General features: G+C 41.2%; 1 protein-coding gene across 1 annotated transcript in view; it reads right to left on the reverse strand.

Moving 5' to 3' along the window:
- The window catches only part of LOC126474437 (venom carboxylesterase-6-like), a 138,231-nt gene that overhangs the window by 97,037 nt on the left and 16,943 nt on the right, over nt 1-24,251 (reverse strand). The window contains exons 4-5 of the mRNA XM_050101908.1: nt 16,380-16,565; nt 7,243-7,436 (exon numbers count right to left, since the gene is read on the reverse strand). Of these exons, the coding sequence (XP_049957865.1) occupies nt 7,243-7,436; nt 16,380-16,565 (380 nt within the window). The remainder of the gene's footprint in view (nt 1-7,242; nt 7,437-16,379; nt 16,566-24,251) is intronic.

Genomic DNA, 24,251 nt, shown 5'->3' on the forward strand with positions numbered 1-24,251 from the left:
GTGGTTAAAATGAGAATGATGACATAACTGATGGAGAGGACATTGTTAATGAGGAAGAGCTGTCATCGATCTCAATATGAAATTGACACAGACTGCCGGAAATCAAACTGCAGATGCATCAGAAAATGAAGGCTCAGATTTGGATGTTTTCATCGAATCAGGAGATGCAGAAGTAGATAATCATGTTGAGAGTGAAGGAAAAGAGGATGTGTTAATGTAGTTTTTACAAAAGAAAAGTAGGGGTATTTAAAAGCTAAATAATAATAATAATCAATATTTTTCAAAAAACTAGACGATAATAAGAGAGAATTGAAGTCATATAATCAAAGGTTGAGCCCAAATTTGAACAAGAGGTTGGATCAAAAGGTGGTAGTTATACGTAACGACTTGGAGCGGCTGCTCACTGATTTGAAAAACGGGATTAGAGAACCGAAGAATATCGAACATTTTCCTCATACTCAGGACAGTAAATAATATGGTGAAGAGATAGAAGATGAAGTGATTGTTGTTCAGTCTCAATTAAAAATACAGCCACAAGAAAGAACATCAGTCTATAGAATCGAGTGCAATATTTCATGCTCCCGTTCTTAACATTCAAAGACCATGTAATGAAAATAGTGGATTTATGATACACGACAACGTTCTTTCGAGTTCGTAATTAACATTAATGAGCTGGAAAAATTTATATACGCAAAACATAATTGTAATTCTGACACTGATCAGTGTTCGGTACGTGAGGCTACTGATTTATTAACGCAAGGAATCTATAATGATAACTGCTATTCCGACATTTTTGTGCAGAGCAAATTATGTTTTTCAGTACACAACGGGAAAGTTTGGCGTGGAATGTGTTATGACTTCTAAAAAATTCAAAACAACCTTCTCAAGTGGATATTCGGCAAGGGATCAGCAGAACAGAGCACGTAATTTGCTAAGCCCCAACGAGCGTGCCAAAAATCGCAATTGTAACTTTACATCTATTTCTGAGAAGAAATTCAAGTGGAACAATAGACGAAATAGAAGGAGATTATATTCTCACTTTGTGAAGAAGAAGAAGAAGAAGAGAGAAAGCGAAGGGAAAGGGAAGGAAAAAAATTTCATGTTTACTTTCAAGTGATAATAATTACTAATGACTTTGATATCTGTACAGTTTTATTTACGTTTTCGTAAATGAGTGAGTATTTAATGTCATTTCAGTGCTTTAATTTTTTTTACGTGTGACTGTTATTTTTATGATACGGCAGTGTCATTTTTTTTAAGTGATGCTGCAGCCTGTTTTTTCCTGCATTTTTGAGATGCTGGTGTACAAAGCTATGTCACCGTTATACTATGAATGAAGGCAACAGCTTCGTGGGAGCAATACCACGTTACTATGTGCAAGACTAATATTTGGCATACTTTCAGCCGAGCGGCGCTCCAGTCTTCGCTGCGCAAACCTGGAGGCGCACTCTACTATCCTGTGTGGATTAGCTGTGCACTTGTCGTCCCACAGTAGGCAACACGAAACTGTTTTTCAACAAGGTCATACGGAGTGGAGCGACGATGTCAGACTTCAACTTTGTGTGACGTTTTTACAGTTTCTTTCGTGTACTTTACGTAGCACAGTACCTGCGAGTGCAGTGAGTGCTTAAGATAAAATAGTGCAATGCAAGATGTGTACCTGTGGATATTTCAAATTCTAACGTATTTATGTAGTCATGTGATTAGATCTGTAAACCGTATGTCACAAAAATAGCTTCCCCACATCTATTTTCTTTTTGCATCTCTGAATACATTAACTGTTATCATTTTCACATGAAATTTTGGATGGGTTGGGATTGGGTTGTTTGGGGGAAGAGACCAAACAGCGAGGTCATCGGTCTCAACGGATTAGGGAAGGACGGGGAAGGAAGTCGGCCGCGCCCTTTCAAAGGAACCATCCCGACATTTGCCTGGAGCGATTTAAGGAAATCACGGAAAACTTAAATCAGGATGGCCGTACGCGGGATTGCACCGTCGTCCTCCCGAAAGCTAGTCCAGTGTGCTAACCACTGCGCCACCTCGCTTTGTAATTTGGTATTTTTACACATACTGTCTATTCATTTTGTTAATGATGTGTTTCTTTTTATTGTGTTACTATGCAAGAGGTCGATGATTGCTGCCGCAATAACACAAAGCAGAAAATTCATACTCTGTGATATCCATTTTATTAATCATGATAAACCTTACTTAATGATCGATGGGCAAAACAAAATCGGATGTGATGATTTACCTTCTTCTGTAAAAAAAAACGTAATTAGAGAATTCTTGATTATTTAAGATACACATTTCGTTATTTTGCTAATTAACTTTCTTGAAAAACAATGTACACATTTCTTAATTGCGCAAAAAGAGCTACAGATTGTGAACTAAAATTGGCCTCTTATTTAATAGTTCGAATCACATTAATTACTACTCTTCTTTATCATGCGCACTTACTGTGAACAGTACGTTTAGACTTGGTTTATCGGCATTGTCTTCAACTGCATATGAGAAATTTTTTCATTAATGTCATATACACTTATGCTTCGAAGTTATATTTCCATATGGTGACATCCATTAAATGTAAATAATTCGAAAGCTTATCAGTTTACCACGTTGAATGAAAATCATTAGCAATGGTGGCCGAAGACTTCCAGGATAAGAAGTGACCCCCATCCTGGCAATGCCCTTGTCAAAGAGGGCAGAGGAATTCACAGAGATTCCAGTGCACTCTCTAGCCTTTGGAGCGGGGAACTGCCCTAAAAGGCAGAAAATCGCCAATGATCAAAGATCTATGGGATGCAGAAGGCAATGGAAACCACTGCATTAAAGACAAATAATGTGTATCCAGAGGACATGAGGTGTGCAGCTGAACAAGTATCATGATGATCTCTCCATTGCCAAAGGATTCCAGAACAGTTGCCAATTTGGACCTCAGGTAGGAGACTGACCAAGGAGAGGTGACCATGACAGAAAGACTTAATAATAAATAAAAGAGTAACATTCTATCATATCAGGGCATGGAATTCCAGAAGTTTGAATGTGGTAGTGAAACTAAAAATCTTAAAAAGGAAATGCTAAGAATCAGTCTACAGCCACTAAAGTAAAAGGGAATGAAGACAAGTGCTTCTGGTCAGAAGTTGTAGGGTAATATCAACAGCAGCAGAAAATGACATAACAGGAATAGGATTTCTTAAGAACAAAACGTTAGGGCAGGGAGTGACTCAATGTGAACAGTTCATGGTAGGGCTGTTCTCACTAGAATCGACAGGTAACCAACACTGACAATGTTAGTTCCAGTACAAAAGCCAAAGTTCCAAACAGAAGAGGAAGAGGTAGAGAAAATATATGGTGATATTGGACACATAATACAGTATGGGAAAGGGAGATAGAAAATCTAGTTGTCATGGGGGATAGGAACACAGTTGTAGGGCAATGAATAGAACAAAGGGTTGTGGGAGAAAATGTGCTTGGTAGTAGGAATGAGACATGAGAAAGACTGAGTTCTACAAAAAATTTCAGCTACACTCCTGGAAATTGAAATAAGAACACCGTGAATTCATTGTCTTAGGAAGGGGAAACTTTATTGACACATTCCTGGGGTCAGATACATCACATGATCACACTGACAGAACCACAGGCACATAGACACAGGCAACAGAGCATGCACAATGTCGGCACTAGTACAGTGTATATCCACCATTCGCAGCAATGCAGGCTGCTATTCTCCCATGGAGACGATCGTAGAGATGCTGGATGTAGTCCTGTGGAACGACTTGCCATGCCATTTCCACCTGGCGCCTCAGTTGGACCAGCGTTCGTGCTGGACGTGCAGACCGCGTGAGACGACGCTTCATCCAGTCCCAAACATGCTCAATGGGGGACAGATCCGGAGATCTTGCTGGCCAGGGTAGTTGACTTACACCTTCTAGAGCACGTTGGGTGGCACGGGATACATGCGGACGTGCATTGTCCTGTTGGAACAGCAAGTTCCCTTGCCGGTCTAGGAATGGTAGAACGATGGGTTCGATGACGGTTTGGATGTACCGTGCACTATTCAGTGTCCCCTCGACGATCACCAGTGGTGTACGGCCAGTGTAGGAGATCGCTCCCCACACCATGATGCCGGGTGTTGGCCCTGTGTGCCTCGGTCGTATGCAGTCCTGATTGTGGCGCTCACCTGCACGGCACCAAACACGCATACGACCATCATTGGCACCAAGGCAGAAGCGACTCTCATCGCTGAAGACGACACGTCTCCATTCGTCCCTCCATTCACGCCTGTCGCGACACCACTGGAGGCGGGCTGCACGATGTTGGGGCGTGAGCGGAAGACGGCTTAACGGTGTGCGGGACCGTAGCCCAGCTTCATGGAGACGGTTGCGAATGGTCCTCGCCGATACCCCAGGAGCAACAGTGTCCCTAATTTGCTGGGAAGTGGCGGTGCGGTCCCCTACGGCACTGCGTAGGATCCTACGGTCTTGGCGTGCATCCATGCGTCGCTGCGGTCCGGTCCCAGGTCGACGGGCACGTGCACCTTCCGCCGACCACTGGCGACAACATCGATGTACTGTGGAGACCTCACGCCCCACGTGTTGAGCAATTCGGCGGTACGTCCACCCGGCCTCCCGCATGCCCATTATACGCCCTCGCTCAGAGTCCGTCAACTGCACATACGGTTCACGTCCACGCTGCCGCAGCATGCTACCAGTGTTAAAGACTGCGATGGAGCTCCGTATGCCACGGCAAACTGGCTGACACTGACGGCGGCGGCGCACAAACGCTGCGCAGCTAGCGCCATTCGACGGCCAACACCGCGGTTCCTGGTGTGTCCGCTGTGCCGTGCGTGTGATCATTGCTTGTACAGCCCTCTCGCAGTGTCCGGAGCAAGTATGGTGGGTCTGACACACCGGTGTCAATGTGTTCTTTTTTCCATTTCCAGGAGTGTAGTCATCGTGAATACTCTGTTCAAAAATCACAACAGGGAGAGATATACTTGAAATGGAGTGGGGCATATGGAAACTTTCAGACAGGTTACGTCATGGTCAGGAAGAGATTCTGAAGTCATATATGAAACTATAGATACTATGATGATGAGTATTTAGTAGACACCCCAGTTGAACAGGAATGGGCATCTCTAAATTTGGAAATCACGGAAGTTGGTAAGAAAAACATAAGTCCAAGGAAGGTAACTTCGAAGAAGCCATGGGTAACAGAAGAAGTACTTCAGCTGATCGAGGAAAGAAGGAAGTACAAAAATATTCAGGGAAATTCAGGAATACAAAAATACAAGTCACTTAGGATTGATAGTAATAGGAGTGCAGGGATGCTAAGGTGGAATGAGTAAATGAAAAATGTGATAAAATTCTAACGAGAAATGAATGTCAAAAGGACTGACTCAGCATATCAAAAAGAGGAAATAAAACTTGGGGGAATATAAAAGGGAGGTAAGACCTCTGTGGCGGGGACGTATAATCTGATGACGTGGTGGGAGAACAAACTGTAGTTGACAGGGCTGAGATAGGGAATCCGTATTAGAATCAGAAAGTGAACGAGCTTTGGAAGACTTAAGACAAAATAAGGCAGAAGGGATAGATAACATTTCATCGAAATTTCTAAAATCATTGTAGGAAATGGCAACACAACGACTATTCACGTTGGTGTATAGAATGTACGAGACTGGCGATAAACATCAGGCATTCGGAAAAATATCATCGACACATTTCTGAAGACTGCAAGAGCCGATATGCACGAGAAATATCACACAATTAGCTTAAATGCTAATTCATCCAAGTTACTGAAAAGAGTAATATACAGAAGAATAGAAAAGAAAATTGAGGATCTGGTGGATGAGGATCACTTTGACTTTAGGGATGGTAAAAGCACCAGAGAGTCTGTTCTGATGTTGTGGTCGATAATGGAAAGAAGACAAAAGGAAAATCAAGGCACTTTCTTAGGATTTACTGACCCAGAAAAAGCGGTCAATAGTATGGAATGGTGCAAGATGTTCGAAATTCTGAGAAAAAGTGGTGGTGAGGTATAGGAAAAGAATGGTGATTGCAATGTGAACAAAAACAAAAAACAAACAATGAGGGTGAAAGAACAAGAACTAAGTGCTCGAATTGAAAAAGGTTTTAGACTGGGATTTAGTATTTCATCCCTACTGTTCAACCTATACATCGAAGAAACAATGACAGAAATAAAAGAAAGGTTCAAGCATGGGATTAAAATTCTTGGTAAAAGGACACCAATGATAACGTTCTCTGATGACGTTACCATCCTCAGTGAATGTGAAGTATAATTACAGAATCTATTGAATGGAATCAACAATCTAATGGGTATAGAATACAGAGTGATAGTAAATCGAAGAAAGGTGAAAGTAATAAGGAATAGCAGAAATGGGAAGATGAAAACTGGGGATCATGAAGTACAAGAAGTTAAGGAATTCTGCTACCTAGGAAGCAAAATGGCCCACAATGAACAGAGCACAGAGGACATAAAAAGCAGACTAGCACAGGCAAACATGGCGTTCCTGGGAAAGAGAAAGCTACTACGTAGTACCAAAAACAGGCCTTAATTTGAGAAATAAATTTCTGAGAACGTACGTCTGGATCACAACTTTGTATGGGAGAGATACAAGGATTGTGGGAAGCTGGATCGGAAGAGAAGCGAAGCATTTGAGAGACATGTACAGTGGAAGGCCGGATCGGAAGAGAACCGAAGCATTTGAGAGGCATGTACTGTGGGAACTCAGTACAGAAGAGAATCGAAGACTTCGAGATATGGTACTACAGAAGGATGTTGAAAATTAGGTGGTTTGATAAGCTAAGGAATGAAGAGGAAAGGAACGTATGGGAAACAGTGTCAAGAAGAAGAGGCAGGATGATAGGGCATTTGTTAATACAACAGGGAATAATTTCCATGGTACTAGAGGGAGCTACAGAGGGTAAAAACTATAGAGGAAGATAGAGACAGGAACACATCCAGTAAATAATTAAGGACACAGGGTGCAACTGATAGTCTGAGATGATAAGGTTGGTGTGGGAGAGGAATTTGTAGCGAGATGCAATAACCAGTCAGAAGACTGATGAAAAGAAAGTAAAGAAAAGTAAATGATTTTCCATTTTACTTCAATTTATGGTATTGTGAAGTCGAATGTCTTTTATTGTGCAGAAAGTGTACGAGTGATAGTTACTATGAAATTACTCTTGCATCAGTTAAACAAAACACTAAGAAACCAACCGCGTATTGAGTCTGAGCCCCGGCAAGCTTGTAGTCGTCTACGTTCCTGAGGCAGTCAACCAGCGCTGCACTGGGCTCCGTTGGACAATCCATCAGGGCAGCCAACTTTCGCGCATTCTGCACACCGTCGGTCTGAGAAACTGCCCACGGCGACAGCGCTACGCCGCTCTGGGATATCGCCCGGTGGAAAAGACCTGTAGATTAAACAAAACTGTCACTGAAGTTTGCATACACTCTTGTAACTACAAATTATTTTACTATCGAATTCTAATTTCTTACGAGCATAGGTCGTTATCATCTGACTGCTTTTGTGTCTTTCCTTTTATGTAACGAACCAAATGTTTTCTTGTATATGATCACTACTGATGACGACAGTTGTTGGTGCATTTTTGCCTGAACGAGATCTGAAGTTTGATTTATGTGACAAAAAAAAATTAAAACAAGCATTAGAAACTGGAATCGTGTGTGGGTGGGCATTGTCTTGCTGAAATGTAAGCCCAGGACAGTTTACTATGAAGGGCAACAAAACAAGGCGTAGAATATCTTCGTCGTACCGCCGTGCCATAAGAGTGCAACGGATGGCAGCCGAAGGGGTCCAACTGTGAAAATAAATGGTATCCTAGACCGTTACTCCTGGTTGTCCGGCCGTGTGGTAGGAGACAGTCAGGTTGGTATCTCACAACTGTCCAGGGCGTCTCTGGACACCTCTTTGATGGTCATTGGGGCTCTGTTCAAAGCGAAACTCATCACTGTAGACAGTTCTACTCCAGTCAATGAGATTCCAGGCCAAAGACATGTGTGCCTTCGTGCTTGCCAAACCTTACCTTGGCCAACAAGGTAGCTCCATTTCTCCCTATTCGAGAACGTTTGGAACTTCACGGAAGAGTCCTCCAACCATCTAGGGACTCTGACGATGTGATGCGCCAGTTGGACAGAATCTGGAACGATATCCTTCAGGGGGACATCCAGCAACTCTGTCAATCAGTGTTAGGCATAAGGGCCAGAGGTCAACCAACACATTACTGACTTGCTCAAGTTGTGAAGCTCTTTCTCTTGAATAAATAATCCAATTTTTCTTAAATTGTAAACATTTGATTGTCTGTACATTCTGTCTATCGATTTCTGTCCCATTCGGATAATTCCTTCATGGTGCGATTTTTTAATTTCATTCTTTTTATTTTTTAGATTGTATTTGACGTTAAGCATGTAAGCGAGAAAAATCTTAGAAACCTTTTGATATTATGTTTGGATTTGGAGAAAGCCGCTAAGTATTTTCAATAGCAAATAAGGATTCGTGTAATACGGATTGTTTGTGCATCGTTTTAACCAAAAGATAATTTTTCTCTCAACCTCTACGTTTATAACATCGTATCTCCCGAACTACGTTTCGCACAATGATACAACTTTACAGGTACATTCAGTGGTGTATGTGGACCCTATTTGCTAAATTTGTTGCGAATACAGTCAGCAATAAAGAAGTAATGTATTAAAACATCATGTTCTATACTGAAGTTTTACATCATGAACTTCGGAAATAAGTAAGCAATGAATTTTCCTTTCATCATTTTGTGGCATTTGACAGCGAGAAAACAATTCGTAAGGATTTGAAATTATGTTTACAGTTTGTCCGAAGTCGCTAATCAAGGACGTTTCTTGGCTCGAACGGGAATTTGCCTTTGAACATGCAACGGCATGTGTTTGTGTTGTCCTTGGTTTTTACACGACAGCACTTACAATTTTGAACACGCCAGTCCGATAGTTACCTCAGCAAGTAGTTCAGGTGTTTAGTGTACGTGTGTCAGTACTGTCACTCATACATACACGCTTTTGCATTGTTTTTTGAGGATATGATTACTCAGAAGCTTGAACTCCTCGACTGAAGTTACTTGTTTAGGATAGTGGCTAAGGAAAACTACTTTATAGACGATCTGTGTATCAATAGTGTTCAAGACTGCGGTGCTGGTGACTGTGACGGAAACACTACTATTCAAAGAGAAGCTAACAGCTGCGGTCACAATAAAATTCCACCAGAAAGTAAATCCATCACAGTTATTAATTTAACAAAGTTTTTCGAAGAACGGCTTGACTGTATTTACGATGTTTATCATACACTTCCAACTAAAGTTGTGACCTATAACTCGTGTCAGAAGAGACACCCATATATAATAAGCATATCGAGCATCAAATTAATATTTGATTATGTTGAGAAAAAAGATCTAATGAACATCTATTTCGAGGGAACAGAAATGGAGATAAAAGAACACATTCTATCTTAATGTGACGTCAATGCAATGGAGGAAAATGTGTCTATAATTGGCACATGAAATTTTGGGCACTGCAAAAAAGCGAGAAAAATTACGTACATAAAATTTAAATGTTCTGCAGCTTCAAGAAAGAATGCAGCAAGTGCCGTAGGTACATCAATGATTACATGATAGATAGAGATATACAGTCTGGTGCCCCTTTTGTAGAAGAAGTAAACCAGAAAATTTGCAAGTTTCCAAATTGAACCATATTACATTTGGTACACTAGTTAAAGTCGATTTAGTTATGAAATAACTTCTAGTGAGACACTGTCAAAAAAAAGAGAAAAAACAACAGCTGCCCTGGTCCAGTCTGCGCACAGAACAGCTCATACTCAAACAGCAGATATTGGATTTTGAATGAGTGGACACATAACAAAAAACTGTATATTTGTCGTCAACAAAAAACATTCTGTCCGAAAGTTAAAAAGGCCGTTGCCGATAATCTTCCATCAAACTTACGTTTGGAGGCTATCACAAATGAGAAAATGTCAAAAGACCATTTAAAATCCTTGTTCGTGAATGTTATTGGTACAATGTCGCAAATAGCCAGAGCCGGCAGTTGTGGCCGTGTGGTTCTAGGCGCTACAGTCTGGAGCCGCGCTGCTGCTACGGTTGCAGGTTCGAATCCTGCCTCGGGCATGAATGTGTGTGATGTCCTTAGGTTAGTTAGGTTTAAGTAGTTCTAAGTCTAGGGGACTGATGACCTCAAATGTTAAGTCCCATAGTGCTTAGAGCCATTTTTGAAATAACCAGAATTTTATATTACAGTGTGATTCATAGAGTGCTCAAGACACAACCTTTAGTAAATGATTCATTGAATGCATGATCTTTCCATCGAAAACAACATAACACATATATCCTTTAGAAGCATGTTTTGTTCCGGCAAGATGAGATATATGCAAGAAGGATTACAGACTGTTTGAGAGCTCTCTGCAGTGACATCGACACTAAATAGAGAAACAAAATTTTCATAATGAAAATGCATTCTCTTATAAGCAACAGTCTGCTGTCTGCTCGTGTATCATCCTACGCTTCAAAATCACAGCAAACGGCTGAATACAATGCTCCCATACACGTTGCTGAATTCTAGAACGTGATTCAAGTGGCATCTCATTTAGCAGCTCAAGAATGTAACTCTGAGGATTCCCGAGATATCCTTTTGTGATTCTGCATATTGTTTCATGCTTTTTTTGAGAAACTTCACGTACATTTTTTACGTACGATAGAAGGCAAACTAAGAATGACACAATCAAATGCTTCAACCATCCTAATCACAGTGGTATGCAAAGCTCCTAAATGCAACTGGAACACCGCGTTCCTGTTCGAGCTGTGAGACCTCCCTTGTAAATGCTCTCATTCTCAAACGCTGGATGAGTATAGTCTGGGTATTTTTGCATGCCTCGAGTTGGATGCCTTAGGATATACACAGTTGACAAAAGTAATACTTATCCTAATGCGCTAACATTTAACATAAGATTATAGCTCTTAATAAATGGTTATGGCAGCATTTTAAAGTTCCTAATTCGGTCAATAACTGAACGAAATATTGAAAATCAATATTTTTTTGTTTTCTTTTCCGCCTCTAGGCAATCAATCTGCAATTGGGACTGGGTGACCGTGTCCCGGGATAGACATTTAGTTATATAGATAGTCTTTAATTAGACATAATACAATGCACTACAATCTTTGACGACGATTTCTATTACTGTTATGACATCTCATTTTGAAGAATTGTAACGTTTTTATTTTGAACGTTTATGATCTCTCTTCATTCGGAACACTGAATGAAACTTAATTTGGATAAGAATTTCGATTCTTGCACAAGACCCTAAATGGGCTCTTGAACATATTGCAGAACAAATGGTAAATATGAAAACATCGGCCCTAAATAGGAGGGTTAGTCAAATGAAAACCGAATACCTGCGACAACCGGATCATGGAATGGGGCGTCATTTTGCAACTGGATGATTATGATCGACAGGATTCCGACTGCTGGAGGGGAAAGGGCCGAGCCAACAGTGGAAACATCCCACATCGCACCCGCTAAGGAAATTGAAAGCTAGGATGTTTCCACTCCCGGCTCTGCTGTTTGTCCTCGGGCTGCTGGAATGTTGTCAGATGGGATCATCTTGTTGCACGATAACGCCTGTCCCCACACTGCCAGCCAGATCACGGCTACAATTTATATTTTTAGTTGGGAAGCACTGCAACATCTTCCGTAGAGCCCTGATCTTTCACCGTGTGATTGTAACATCCCCAACGACCTGAATAAAGACGTCCGTGGATGTCGGTTTCGGTAGGAAGAGAAAGTTCAAGAGTGAGTGCGGTTGTGGATCCGTCAGTGGCCGACCGCATTCTATGAAACAGGAAGTGATCGTCTCGTCTCCCAGCGGGATAAATTTGGGTGTGGTTATTAGTTTTTAATGGAAACATTGCATGGGCCCGTTGTGGGAGGTGATCGGTTTTCATTTGACTACCCCTTATAATACAAGGGTTGGAACTTTAATAGTGACAACTATTTATGCACAACCAATACAAAAGAGTTACATGTTTGCACCTATTACTGTCTGTCAAAGTAGACACCAGCGCTGTGTAGAACCAGTTGCCAGCCAGCGATGTGGAAGGCGTATTATACCGTAAGCAGAGCCTATTAAGTTGATCGTCCGAATGGAGCAGTCTACTGCCTGTCGAATCTCTGCAAGAGTTCTGAAGCGAATGCCACGAAGCCAAAGCTGAAACGCCAGTCTAACTAATGGCGTCATTATGGGTTGCCGAGAAAGTCGAAACTGCGTCAGAGCCCCCAGTATGGTGAAAGTTATGGTGATTATCTTGTACGAGTGTGATGGTGTTATCTTAACGCATTACGTTCCTCCACGGCAGACCGTAAATGCACCGTATTACTGTTCGTTTTTGGAGCATCATCTGCGACCACCTTTGCGAAAGAAGCGGCGACACTTTCTGCACAACCCACCCATCATTTAGCACGACAGTGCGCGGGCGCATACAGGGCAAGCTGTGCCTGCTCTGTCCGGTCGATCCGACTGGGAAGTACTGTAGCATCCACCATACTCCCCGGACTTAAGTCCTTGTGACTTTGATTTGATTCCGAAGATGAAGGAACCACTTCGTGGCATTCGCTTCAGAACTGTTCCAGAGATTCGACAGGCAGTAGACCACTCCATCAGCACCATCAACAGAACAGGCTCTACTACGGAATACTACGTCTTCCACATTGCTGGCAACGGGTTCTACACAACGCTGGTGACTACTTTGAATGACAGTAACAGGTGCAAACATGTAACTCTTTTGTATCGGTTGTGAATAAATGGTTGCCACTATTTAAGTTCCAACCCTCGTATATTATGATTTGTAGCTTTCTGCAGGGTGCAGATTAACATTTTATAACTTTTCAGTCTTCTGCGTGCATCACAGAGCAGAACGTTGTTGACATGTGACTACAATTATCAGGAAATTTCGCCAGGCTATTTATAGTTTTGGTTGTTGGGCCTAGTTGACTCAAGAAGTAAAGCAGTCGCCAACGTGATAGTTGGTTTGCACATAGCAATTCTTTATTATACGTAGTCCTAAAACTTGAAATGTTCCCTTGCCTTCCTCAGTGGCGCGGGATTAGCCGAGCGGTGTTAAGCGCTGCAGTCATGGACTGTGCGGCTGGTCCCGGCGGAGGTTCGAGTCCTCCCTCGGGCATGGGTGTGTGTGTTTGTCCTTAGGATAATTTAGGCTAAGTAGTGTGTAAGCTTAGGGACTGATGACGTTAGCAGTTAAGTCTCATAAGATTTCACACACATTTGAACATTTTTTTCCTCAGTGGCTACTGTAGCCTGTTCTAACAACAGCCAAACGTTGACGTGGTGTTGGAAGAATGATGTTAGCCAACGTGTTCCTCACTACCAAATTGCAATGACGAACGAAAACAAGACATTTCTGCTCTCTGTATTCCATTGTTAAAGACTAATGTCTCTGGATGCCAGAAAATATTTTAATATTGAAGCCAGTCGTTACCTGCAAAACAAAATTTTCGCTCGTCAGCTACAAGATATCGCTATACTCCAACAGACTACAGTACAATCTAAGACAACAAAAAACGACAGAACACGAAGGAATTATCCGAAGAGAATGGAACGGAAACGCGTAAATGTGATGTATAAGTATAGACAAACAATTGATTACATTTTCAGAGAAACTGGATGATTTATTCAAGAGGATGAACTTCACAAATTGAGCAATCAGTAATGCATTGGTCTATCTCTGGCACTTATACAATCAGTTATTCAGCATGGTATTGATTGGTAGAGTTGTTGTATGTCCTTCTGCCCTGTCCTCGTGCCAAATTCTCTCCAATTAGCACGTTTGATCATCAAAATTCCGAGCTGGCTTGAGGGTCCTCCAAACATTCTCAACAAGGTCCTTGCTAGCAAAGGTAGGGCTTGGCGAGCAGGAAAACAAGCAGTAGAAACGCTTGCTATGTGCGGCTGGGAATTATCTTGCTTAAATGTAAGCCCAGGATGGCTTCCAAAGAAGGGCAAAAAAACGGTGCGTAGAATATCATCGAAATACCGCTGTGCTGTAAGGGTACCGGGGGTGACAACTAAAAGGCTTCTGCTACGAAAAGAAACGGCATCCCAGGCCATCACGCCGTGTGGAGTGCGACTGTCAGGTTGTTATCCCACTGGTGTGCGGGGCCCCTCTTGACACATCTTCGGCCTGGAACCTCATTGACTTGAGTAGAATTGTCTCCAGTGATGATTGGAACTGAGTCCCGATAACCAGTGAAGGAGTGTGAGGGAATCCTCGCAGGTAGCGGTGGGAACCAACCTGAGTGTCGCCAGCGATACGGACCGGCAGCCAGGGGTGACGGTCTGAGGAGCCAATTCTTTTCATAACGTGTCCTCTCTGACTGTCATACTCGGCACCCTTACAGACCGCGGTACGACGATATTTTGCGCCCCATTTTGTTGTCCTTCATCCAGGGTTTTACATTTCGTCTAGACAATCCCCGCCCGTACGCGGCGACAGTTTCCACTATTTTTGTTTGTACTTACAAAACCCTACATCGTCCAGAAAGATCGTCAGATCTCCCCAAGTCGAGAGCGTTAGGAGCATTTTGGCCAGGGCACTCCAACCATCTCGGCATTTCGACGATCTAATGCTCCAATCGGACAGAATTTGGCTCAATATCCCTCAGTAAGACATCGAGAAACACTGTGGAGAGAGTGTATTAAAAGGATTCCGCCAGTGAAGTTCGATAATAACGCCATTCTTGAAGTCATACCTCTTACAGCTTTGTCAAGATAACATCATATCAGTATGCTCCAGGTTATATTAGATTACATTTCTTGAAGTATGTATCAGAGTGCAATGTACACGTCTTACTTCGTACAGCTCAAAGCTGCCAGTGCGGCGGCGCGGTTCTTTCCGTCCATTTACGACGAACCTGCACCTACCTGTGAACATTGTCTCAGCAGATCATCAGTAGAGAAGCCGAGCGAAACCTATTGTACTTCGATGTGAACCAGGTTGCAATTAAAGTCACTAATCTACGTTTCGGGAGAACGTTTTCACATGAAATGAAAGGTTGGAAATTCTGTCCTTAATTAATATATTCTGAAACTTAGGTGAAAAAGTATCGCGGCCAAGCCCGTGCTAGTCTTAGCACAGTCACTCACAATCCCTTTCACTCACGTTAGCAAGTTTATGGTGTTGCATTTCCCGAAAACGTTATAACTACAAAAATACTGATTGATAATGCTCGCCAAATATTAAGTCTGTCGGTACCAAATGCAGTCACAATTTTTTAGCCACAACCTGCTCAATACGCCACTCGGAAAAATGTCTTTTCTCGTCAAAAAATTCACTTAAAAATTCCGAAATTTCTACACATCCGTCGCAATAATTATGCCGTCACTTTCCAAAACTTTTGAGGTATGAAACACTGCTAGATCCGGCAACTTATCACTTCGATCGGAACTACTACTACACACGTCCGATCTGTTTCATGGCTAGGCTTCCACTCTTCCTTTAGAATACTCTCAGTCTTCTCTACCAGCAGAGAAAGGCGCGCGAAGAATATTGCTTTACCATTGGTCAGTTTACTCAACAGCCAATAGCAAAACAACTCTCTCGCGTCAGTCCGCTGTTTTCATCAATAACCAATTGCAAAATAGTAAACCTAACGACTGCACTTTTTACCGACGTAATTATCTACTATGCTGAAGTTTTGTTTATGCATAAAGTTATTTACTATTGTTATTTATACCTGAATTAACTTTCCCTTTGCCATAAACTTACTTTACAAATCTATTCTACAAAAATCCCCTTTGTCCATATCCATACTTCTTCGAAATGTTCCCACACTAAATCCTACTACATAACTCGTTAAACAATTACCTTCATGTTAACCTTAAACGACACTCACGCATCATTCATACTGCTAAAACACATTTATAACATTTTACATTCACAAAAAGACATAATAACACTCTATGAAAATACTAGAACAGTTCATGAAAAACATTCTATTACTTTAGTGCACTCTAGTGGGCACAATCGAAACTAAAATCACAGTCCCCCTATCCAATATTGTCCTCTATCGGCTGATACATAAACTACGTGCGCGTCCAGTCTTGCGTCACCATCTGTCACTATCCAGCTCTGAGACACAACTCCCACTCAACCGCCTCCAAGGCAGGATCGTCATACAGCGCTACGCATCACCAGATTAATTTTGCTTAAAGTTGTGGGTCACTTTACATATCGCACAGTCCTGTATGCCTCCCGTAGTAGACAGGCAGAAAGATGCTGGGCCTAACATACCTTTGGCCAGCGGAGACAGCATGAGGTAGTGAGTACTCGCACCACCAGCACTCTCCCCAAAGATGGTGACGCTCCCAGGATCGCCACCGAACGCTTCAATGTTCTCTTTAACCCACCTAAGCGCTGCTACCTGGTCTTTCAAGCCATAATTTCCAGGAGAAGCCTCATCGCCTGTACTCAGGAAGCCTGAAACAACAAAGTACATTTGTAGTGAATAAATAAAGATGTAGAATTGTAGTAATGTCATGTACCTAATCTCATATCTGGGGTTGGTCGCACAGTACGTTACGTCTCTTTTGTTAATAGAACGAAGAGAATAACAGAACACCAGTTTCGGCAAACGATAGCGCGCCAAAAAGGACGCATTTTTTTTTTGTATTTAATCCTCTCATCTAAATCGACACCTTCATTATTGCTCTGCAATTCACAGTTAAGTGTCTGGCAAAGGGTTCATCGAACCACCTTTGGGCTACTTCTCCACCGTTCCACTGTCGAACAGCGCTCAGGAAAGACGAACACACAAATCTTTCCGTTATAACATCCACGATACATATATATTTTTTTATTACGAGTGGAATACGAACGTGTGGAAAATTACGTAACTCAATAATATTCATTCAATTATGTAATTATTTCTTAAAAAGATGATAATTATGTAAAACAGAGACAATATTTGTCTCACATTCTTTGTTAATTTATGTCATTCTTTTGTTTTGTACCCTTTTGTCGTCTTCTTCTGATGTTCGTCGCCGACGCAAGACGCGAATAGATTTGAGGTCTGTTGAATGAAAAACATTTAATGTAAAATTATTGTACTTTTATGTTCATTTGCTGGTAAAAAACAAATAGAGCTAAATGCGTTAAAACTATTTAAGATTAATTATTGAAAATTCACTTCTTCTTTTAACTTTAATTTTGTATGAATTGTTTTATCATAGCTGCAAGAAGCGCAGTCATTGTTGGTTGCGATTATATAGCAACTTCGTCTGTACTTCTAGTTCAAAAATGGCTCTGAGCACTATGGGACTTAACATCTGAGCTCATCAGTCCCCTAGAACTTAGAGCTACTTAAACCTAACTAACCTAAGGACATCACACACATTCATGCCCGTGGCAGGATTCGAACCTGGGACCGTAGCGGTCGTGCGGTTCCAGACTGAAGCGCCTAGAACCTCTCGGCCACTCCGGCCGGCTGTACTTCTAGTTGAAAATAGCATAGGTTTGTGTTAAACTAATTTGCAAAACAATTTAACATTTTTTATTGGTGGCATCAATTTAAATGATTAATTATTTATTGAGCAAAGGAAAATCTTAATTAAAAAAGAAATCCTCTATCTTTTGTTGGCCGCCATCTTAACTTCTATCACAGCGGCAAATTTAAATTACTTGAAACTGCAAACAATATTCCGATGTGTAAGAAATTAATGTGCACCGGTGGTACTGAACTCTATTTATAAAAGAAAAAATTAATCTAATCAGACTGAATTTTCTAATAACAGTGCTGATGGTATTTATTGTTGAACAAGATTTCATTGCTGATGTATGATACCAAAATTAAAGTACGCACGAATCACGGAGAAAAATATTTCTGGTAGCCTACGTCAGTATTGTGTGCGGGTGGTATTCTGTGGTTCCTTTTCATGATCAATTTGCAAAGAATAATCAAATCCATCGAAGACAAAAATTATAAGAGCTATGATGTACGATATGTAATTTTAGTGATATGAACACAACTTACAGTCAACATTATTACACTACGTCAGGTGGAATTCTTGTGGAATTTGAACAAAGTAATTAGCCGGGAGAAGTTGTAGTATGAATAATGTATTATACATGTGTATAATATTGTCAGTATCATTTACAAAATCAAATCAATGCAACTGCTAAATAAAAGAGTGAATTCAAACCAATGAATACCATAGAGTATCATATCGTCCATATTCATTGCATTTGTCCATGTTGATGACACGCATAAACCGCCACACCGTGCAAACCTTTCTTTTATTTTGATGATCATTTCTCCCTATGTAGGTGGATGCCAACAAAATATTTGCACACTGTAAGGGGAGAGATGGTACCTGAAATTTCATGAGAAGGTCCTGCCGCAACGGAAAGCGCCTATGTTTTAATGGCTGCCACCCCTATTCGCGTATCATATTCGTAGGACTGACTTCCTTATTTCCCGATAATACAAAATGGGCTGCTGTTCTTTCAACTATTTCGTTGCCCTCCATCAATTCTCTCTGATGATGACCCCACATCACCCAGCACAACTCCAAAATAGTGAGGACAAGCGTAAGCGTAGCGTAAGAAATCTGTTTAGTAAACCTATTACGTCTTCTAAGTGTTTTGACAGTAAATCACACACATTGGTTTGTCTTACCCACAACATTATTTGTGTGCTCTTTCCAGTTTAAGTTATTCGTAATTTTAATACCTAAGCATTTTAGTTGAGTTTACAGCCTTTAGGTTTGTGTGATTTATGGTATAACTGAAATTTAGCGTATTCTTTTTAGTACTCATGCGATTTAGAGCCAATTGCCACTTTTTGGACCATACAGATATCCTGTCTAAATCATTTTCCATTTCGTTTTGATCATCTGATACCTGCGAACAATAAGAAGGCTTATCAGACTGTCTCTTAAGTCTTTTGTGTATATCAGGAACAACAGCAGACTTACAACACTGCCTTAGAGCAATCTGTTTTACTCGATGACTTTCCGTCAGTTATTACGAACCGTGACCTTTCTGACAGGAAATTACGAAACCAGTCACACAACCGATACGGTACTTCATAGGCATGCAATTTGATTAGAGGTCGCTTGAGTGGAACTTTGTCAAAAGCCTTCTGGATATCTAAAAATATGGAATTTATTTGACGTCCCCTGTCGGTATCACTCATTACCTCTGAGAATAAAGATTTAATACTTTCTGAATCCCTGTTGGCTATTTGCCAAAAAATCCTTTTTTTTCGAGGTGATTCGTAATTTTTCGAGCACAGCATATATTCCAAAATCCTATAGCAGATCAACGATAGTAACATGGGTCACTAATTCCGCGGATTATTCCTATTTACTTTCTAGGGTGCTGATGTGACTTGTTCAACTGTCCCGTGTTTGGGCGCTGATCTTGCGAGTGGCCTGTTGTATACGAGTATAATTATTAAGTATCGACCTATTGTATCAGCATACTCTGAAAGGAATCTGACTGGTATACAATCTGGACCGTAAGCCTTTCCTTTGTTAAGTGTTTAAGCTGCTTCGCAACATCGAGGCTACCTACTTCTAAGTTACTCATGTTGGCAGTTGTTCTTCATTCGAGTTCCTACGTCAGCCGAAACACTGAAAACCATTTCTTTAATAGAACGATATACTTTTCAATGGAATATGAAAACTTTCTAAAGGACGATTACAATCATACGCCGTTTGTTAAAGTTAGCGTTGAAACTTTTCGCTATAATATCGAGAATATCCCAGAACATTGCGGCGTAAACATCGCCAAGTTGAGCTCTCATGGGAGGCTCTGTCGTTGCATCAAGCTTTCTGACTATTTATTGTTCCCACAAAAGCTGTTTAGCTAAATGTAAGCAAGGGTGTAGATTTGCATATTTGAAATAACTCTTCCTAAGTACCTCTCGTTGCACTAGATGTTATCATACAGTTACAGTCACTAAAATGCGAGGGGAAATCAAATGAAAACCAGAAATATTTCTGTTGAACGAAAGTGGAAAACAAGAGTATCATTTTCCGACATAGTCTCCTTGTCATTCAACACTTTCTCAAGTGCGCAGGTAGTGTATTGATTCCTCTATAATAAATTTCTTTTGGTCTTCTGTGCAAGCACTCAATGTACCGACTGTCGAACCTCTTTATTACAACGAGATTTCTTTCCTACCATCGCTTCTTTGAGTGGTCTTTGGGTACGGGGTATAGTAAGTATGATGGATGTAGAAGAGTATCAAAGTGCAGGTCGTCTATGGTTGCAAATGCTGCTTGGGCAGTATGAGGCCGAGCACTTTCATCTTGCAAACTGACACTTACGCCCAGAAGTCTAAGTTAACTTGATCTTATTGTAGGTCGAAGCTGATTTTTAACTTATTGAAATATGACGCACTGTTGATGATGTTTCCCCTAAGTATTTAGTTTCAAAGACAAAGCCTCGTTCATCCCTAAAAAGAGTCAGCAAAACTGTTCTTGCAAATGACTGCAGCCAGAAGTTCTTGCCTTTTGTTAATGAATGGAGTCATTTCTTGCTTGCCCTCTTTGTTTCAGGTTGCTGGCTGTATACTTAGGTTTCGTCTCCTGTAACAAATCTTCTGCTTCAAAGCGCCGCAAAAGTCTTTCACAGACGTCAACGCGTCCCTCTTTCAGTTCCGGAATGAGGTGCCGTTGCACCCACCTTGCAGACACTTTGCGGAACTTATGCACTTGATGAATGATATGATATACTGAACCATAACAAAGTTTCAGATTTGAGGCTGTTTCACCAACCATGACATGGCGATTTTCCATCACAATCCCTTCAGTTATTGCAGTGGTCTCTGTTGTCAAAACGAGGTGTGGGTGACCCATGCGTTGTGCTTCTGTCACAGAAGTCACGGCATTTCCGAACTTTCTACTCTACTCATACACTGCTGCAGACATGCAACACTGTGCTGGAATTCATTCACTGATGGCTTTTGACAGATTTTGTACCTTCACTGCTCAGAAAACGTATGATAGGATGCTGCTGCTCCTCCTTGGTGCATGTCGCAAGCGGGACAGCAATTTTGAATTAGTGCTGTGGCAGCGTTTAGCTTATCTGTAGTATTCTGTTTCCTGTAAGGGAATTTCTCACATCACTGGTTACAGTCCTGCCAATTTATAAACAATGGCGAGAGATGTCGAGTTTTAATTCCACTTTTAAGGTTTTCCTTGACTCCCCATTGCAGTACAACGTTGGGCGAAGAGAAAATACGTTTCCTGTTAGAAACATGGTCCTTTCATCTTGGTGCATACAACAACAGAGTGAGGTACGAGTGCATCACTCGGCGGTGTTTTTACCGCAATAGCCGAGTCCGGACGCATTGCCATTCAATTAGAGAACATTTATCTGAAGCGGTCGCGAAAAGTTTCAAGAATAACGTAAGCTAGAGCTTTCGAATTCTGTTCACAAAGCATGAGGTTACAGCTGAATCACATAGTACTCGTTGTTTGTAAGAGCTGAATGAAACAGTCACGAATGCCTCCACTTGTGTCGGAAACATCTAGGAGAGTTAACAAGCTTATAAAACTTCCACAAGTTCTGCTGCATGCAGAGCAGTGTGCCGTAACGTTTAACATAAGTGGCGTCTGGCGTACTGTAGGTCACCACTTCAAATCCAACCGCCATCGATTTATCGAACGTTCTAGAAATACGTTATTTCTGTAATGTTTATGTATTCAGGGATATTCGATTTGTGTATAAACAGTAGCAGTCTGACAGCAAGGGGAAACTACAGCCGTAATTTTTCCCGAGGGCATCCAGCTTTGCTGTATGGTTAAATGAGGATGGCGTCCTCTTGCGTAAAATAATCCGGAGGTAAAATAGTCCCCCATTCGGATCTCCGAGCGAGTACTACTCAGGAGGGTGTCATTATGCGGAGAAACAAAACTGGCGTTCTACGGATCGGAGCGTGGAATGTCAAATCCCTTAATCGGGTAGGTAGGTCAGAAAATTTAAAAAGAGAAATGGGTAGGTTACATTTAGATGTAGTGCGAATTAGTGAAGTTCGGTGGCAGGAGGAAAAGGACTTCTGCTCAACTGAATACAGGGCTATAAATACAAAATCAAATAGGGTAATGCAGGAGTAGGTTTAATAATGAATTAAAAGAATAGGAGCACGGGTAAGCTACTATGAACAGCGTAGTGAACGCTTAATTGTAGCCCAGATAGACACGAGGCCCACGCCTGCCACAGTAGTACAAGTTTATATGCCAAATAGCTCCGCAGATGACGAAGATATTGAAGAAAGGTATGATGAGATAAAAGAAATTATTCAGATAGTGAAGAGCGACGAAAATTTAATAGTCATGGGGGACTGGAATTCGATAGTAGGAAAGGAAAGAGAAGGATAAATAGCAGGTGAATATGCAATGGGGTTAAGGAGTGAAAGAGGAAGCAGCCTGGTAGAGTTTTGCACAGAGCATAACTTAATCCTAGCACGTGGTTCAAGAATCATGAAAGAAGGCTCTTTACGTGGGAGAGGCCTGGAGACACTGGAAGGTTTCATATAGATTATATAATGATAAGACAGTGATTTAGGAACCAGGTTTTAAATTGTAAGACATTTCCAGGGGCGGATGTTGACTCTGACCACAATCCATTGGTTGTGACATGTAGATTTGAACTGAAGAAACAGCAAAAAGGTGGGAATTTAAGGAGGTGCACCTGGGAAAAACGGAAAGAACCAAATGTTGTACAGAGTTTCAGAGAGAGCATTATAGAACGATTGACAAGAACGGGGAAAAGAAATGTAGTAGAAGAGGAATGGGTAGCTTTGAGAGATGAAACAGTGAAGGCAGCAAAGTATCAAGTAGGTAAACAGACGAGGTCTAGTAGAAATCCTTGGGTAACAGAACAGATATTGAATTTAACTGATAAAAGGAGAAAGTATAAAAATGCAGTAAATGAAGCAGGCAAAAAGGAATATAAATGTCTCAAAAATGAGTCAGACAGCAAAATGTCTAAGCAGGAATGGCTAGAGGACAAATGTAAGGATGTAGAGGCATTTGGGGTTCAGATAGATAATGCTTACAGGAAAATTAAAGACATCTTCGAAGGAAAGAGAAGATAATGCTTACAGGAAAATTAAAGACGCCTTCGAAGGAAACAGAACCACTTGTGTGAATATCAAGGGCTCATGGAAAACCAGTTGTAAGCAAAGAAAGGAAAGCAGAACGGTGGAAGGAGTATGTAGAGGGTCTATACAACGGCAATGTACTTGAGTACAGTATTATATAAATGGAAGTGGACGTGGATGAAGATGAAATGGGAGACATGATACCGCGTGAAGAGTTTGACAGAGCACTGAAGACATAAGGCGAAACGAGGCCTAACAAAACTCTACCACCTCGCGAGCAAGATGTATGAGTCAGGCGAAATACTCTCAGACTTAAAGAACAATATAATAATTCCAATCCCAAAGGAAGCAGGAGTCGAGAGGTGTGAAAATTACCGAACTATCAGTTTAATAAGTCACAGCTGCAAAATACTACGCGGAGAGGAATGGAAAAACTGGTAGAAGCCGATCTCAGGGAAGATCAGTTTGGATTCCGTAGAAATATTGGAATACTGACCTTCCGACTTATCTTAGAAGATAGATTAAGGAAATGCAAATCTTCGTTTCTGGCATTTCTAGACTTGGAGAAAGCTTTTGACAATGTTGACTGGCATACACTCTTTCGACTCTAAAGGTGACAGGGGTCGAACACAGGGAGTGGAAGTCTATTTACAATTTATACAGAAACCAGATGGCAGTTACAAGAGTCGAGGGGCATGAAAGGGAAACAGAGTTTGGGAAGGGAGTCAGAGAGGGTTGTATCCTATCCCAGATGTTTTTCAATCTGTACATTGAGCAAGCAGTAAAGGAAAAAAAAGAAAAAAATTGGAGTAGGAATTAAAATACATGGAGAAGAAAGAAAAACTTCGAGGTTTGCCGATGACATTGTAATTCAGTCAGAGACAGCAAAGGACGAGGAAGAGCAGCTGAATGGAATGGAAGTGTCTTGAAAGGAGGATATAAGATGAACATTAACAAAATGTAGTCGAATTGAATCAGGTGATTCTGAGGGCATTAGATTAGGAAATGAGACACTTAAAGTAGTATGACTTTTGCAATTTGGGGGACAAAAT

Source organism: Schistocerca serialis, chromosome 4 (genome assembly GCF_023864345.2).
Source record: "Schistocerca serialis cubense isolate TAMUIC-IGC-003099 chromosome 4, iqSchSeri2.2, whole genome shotgun sequence".
NCBI classification, from domain to species: domain Eukaryota; kingdom Metazoa; phylum Arthropoda; class Insecta; order Orthoptera; family Acrididae; genus Schistocerca; species Schistocerca serialis.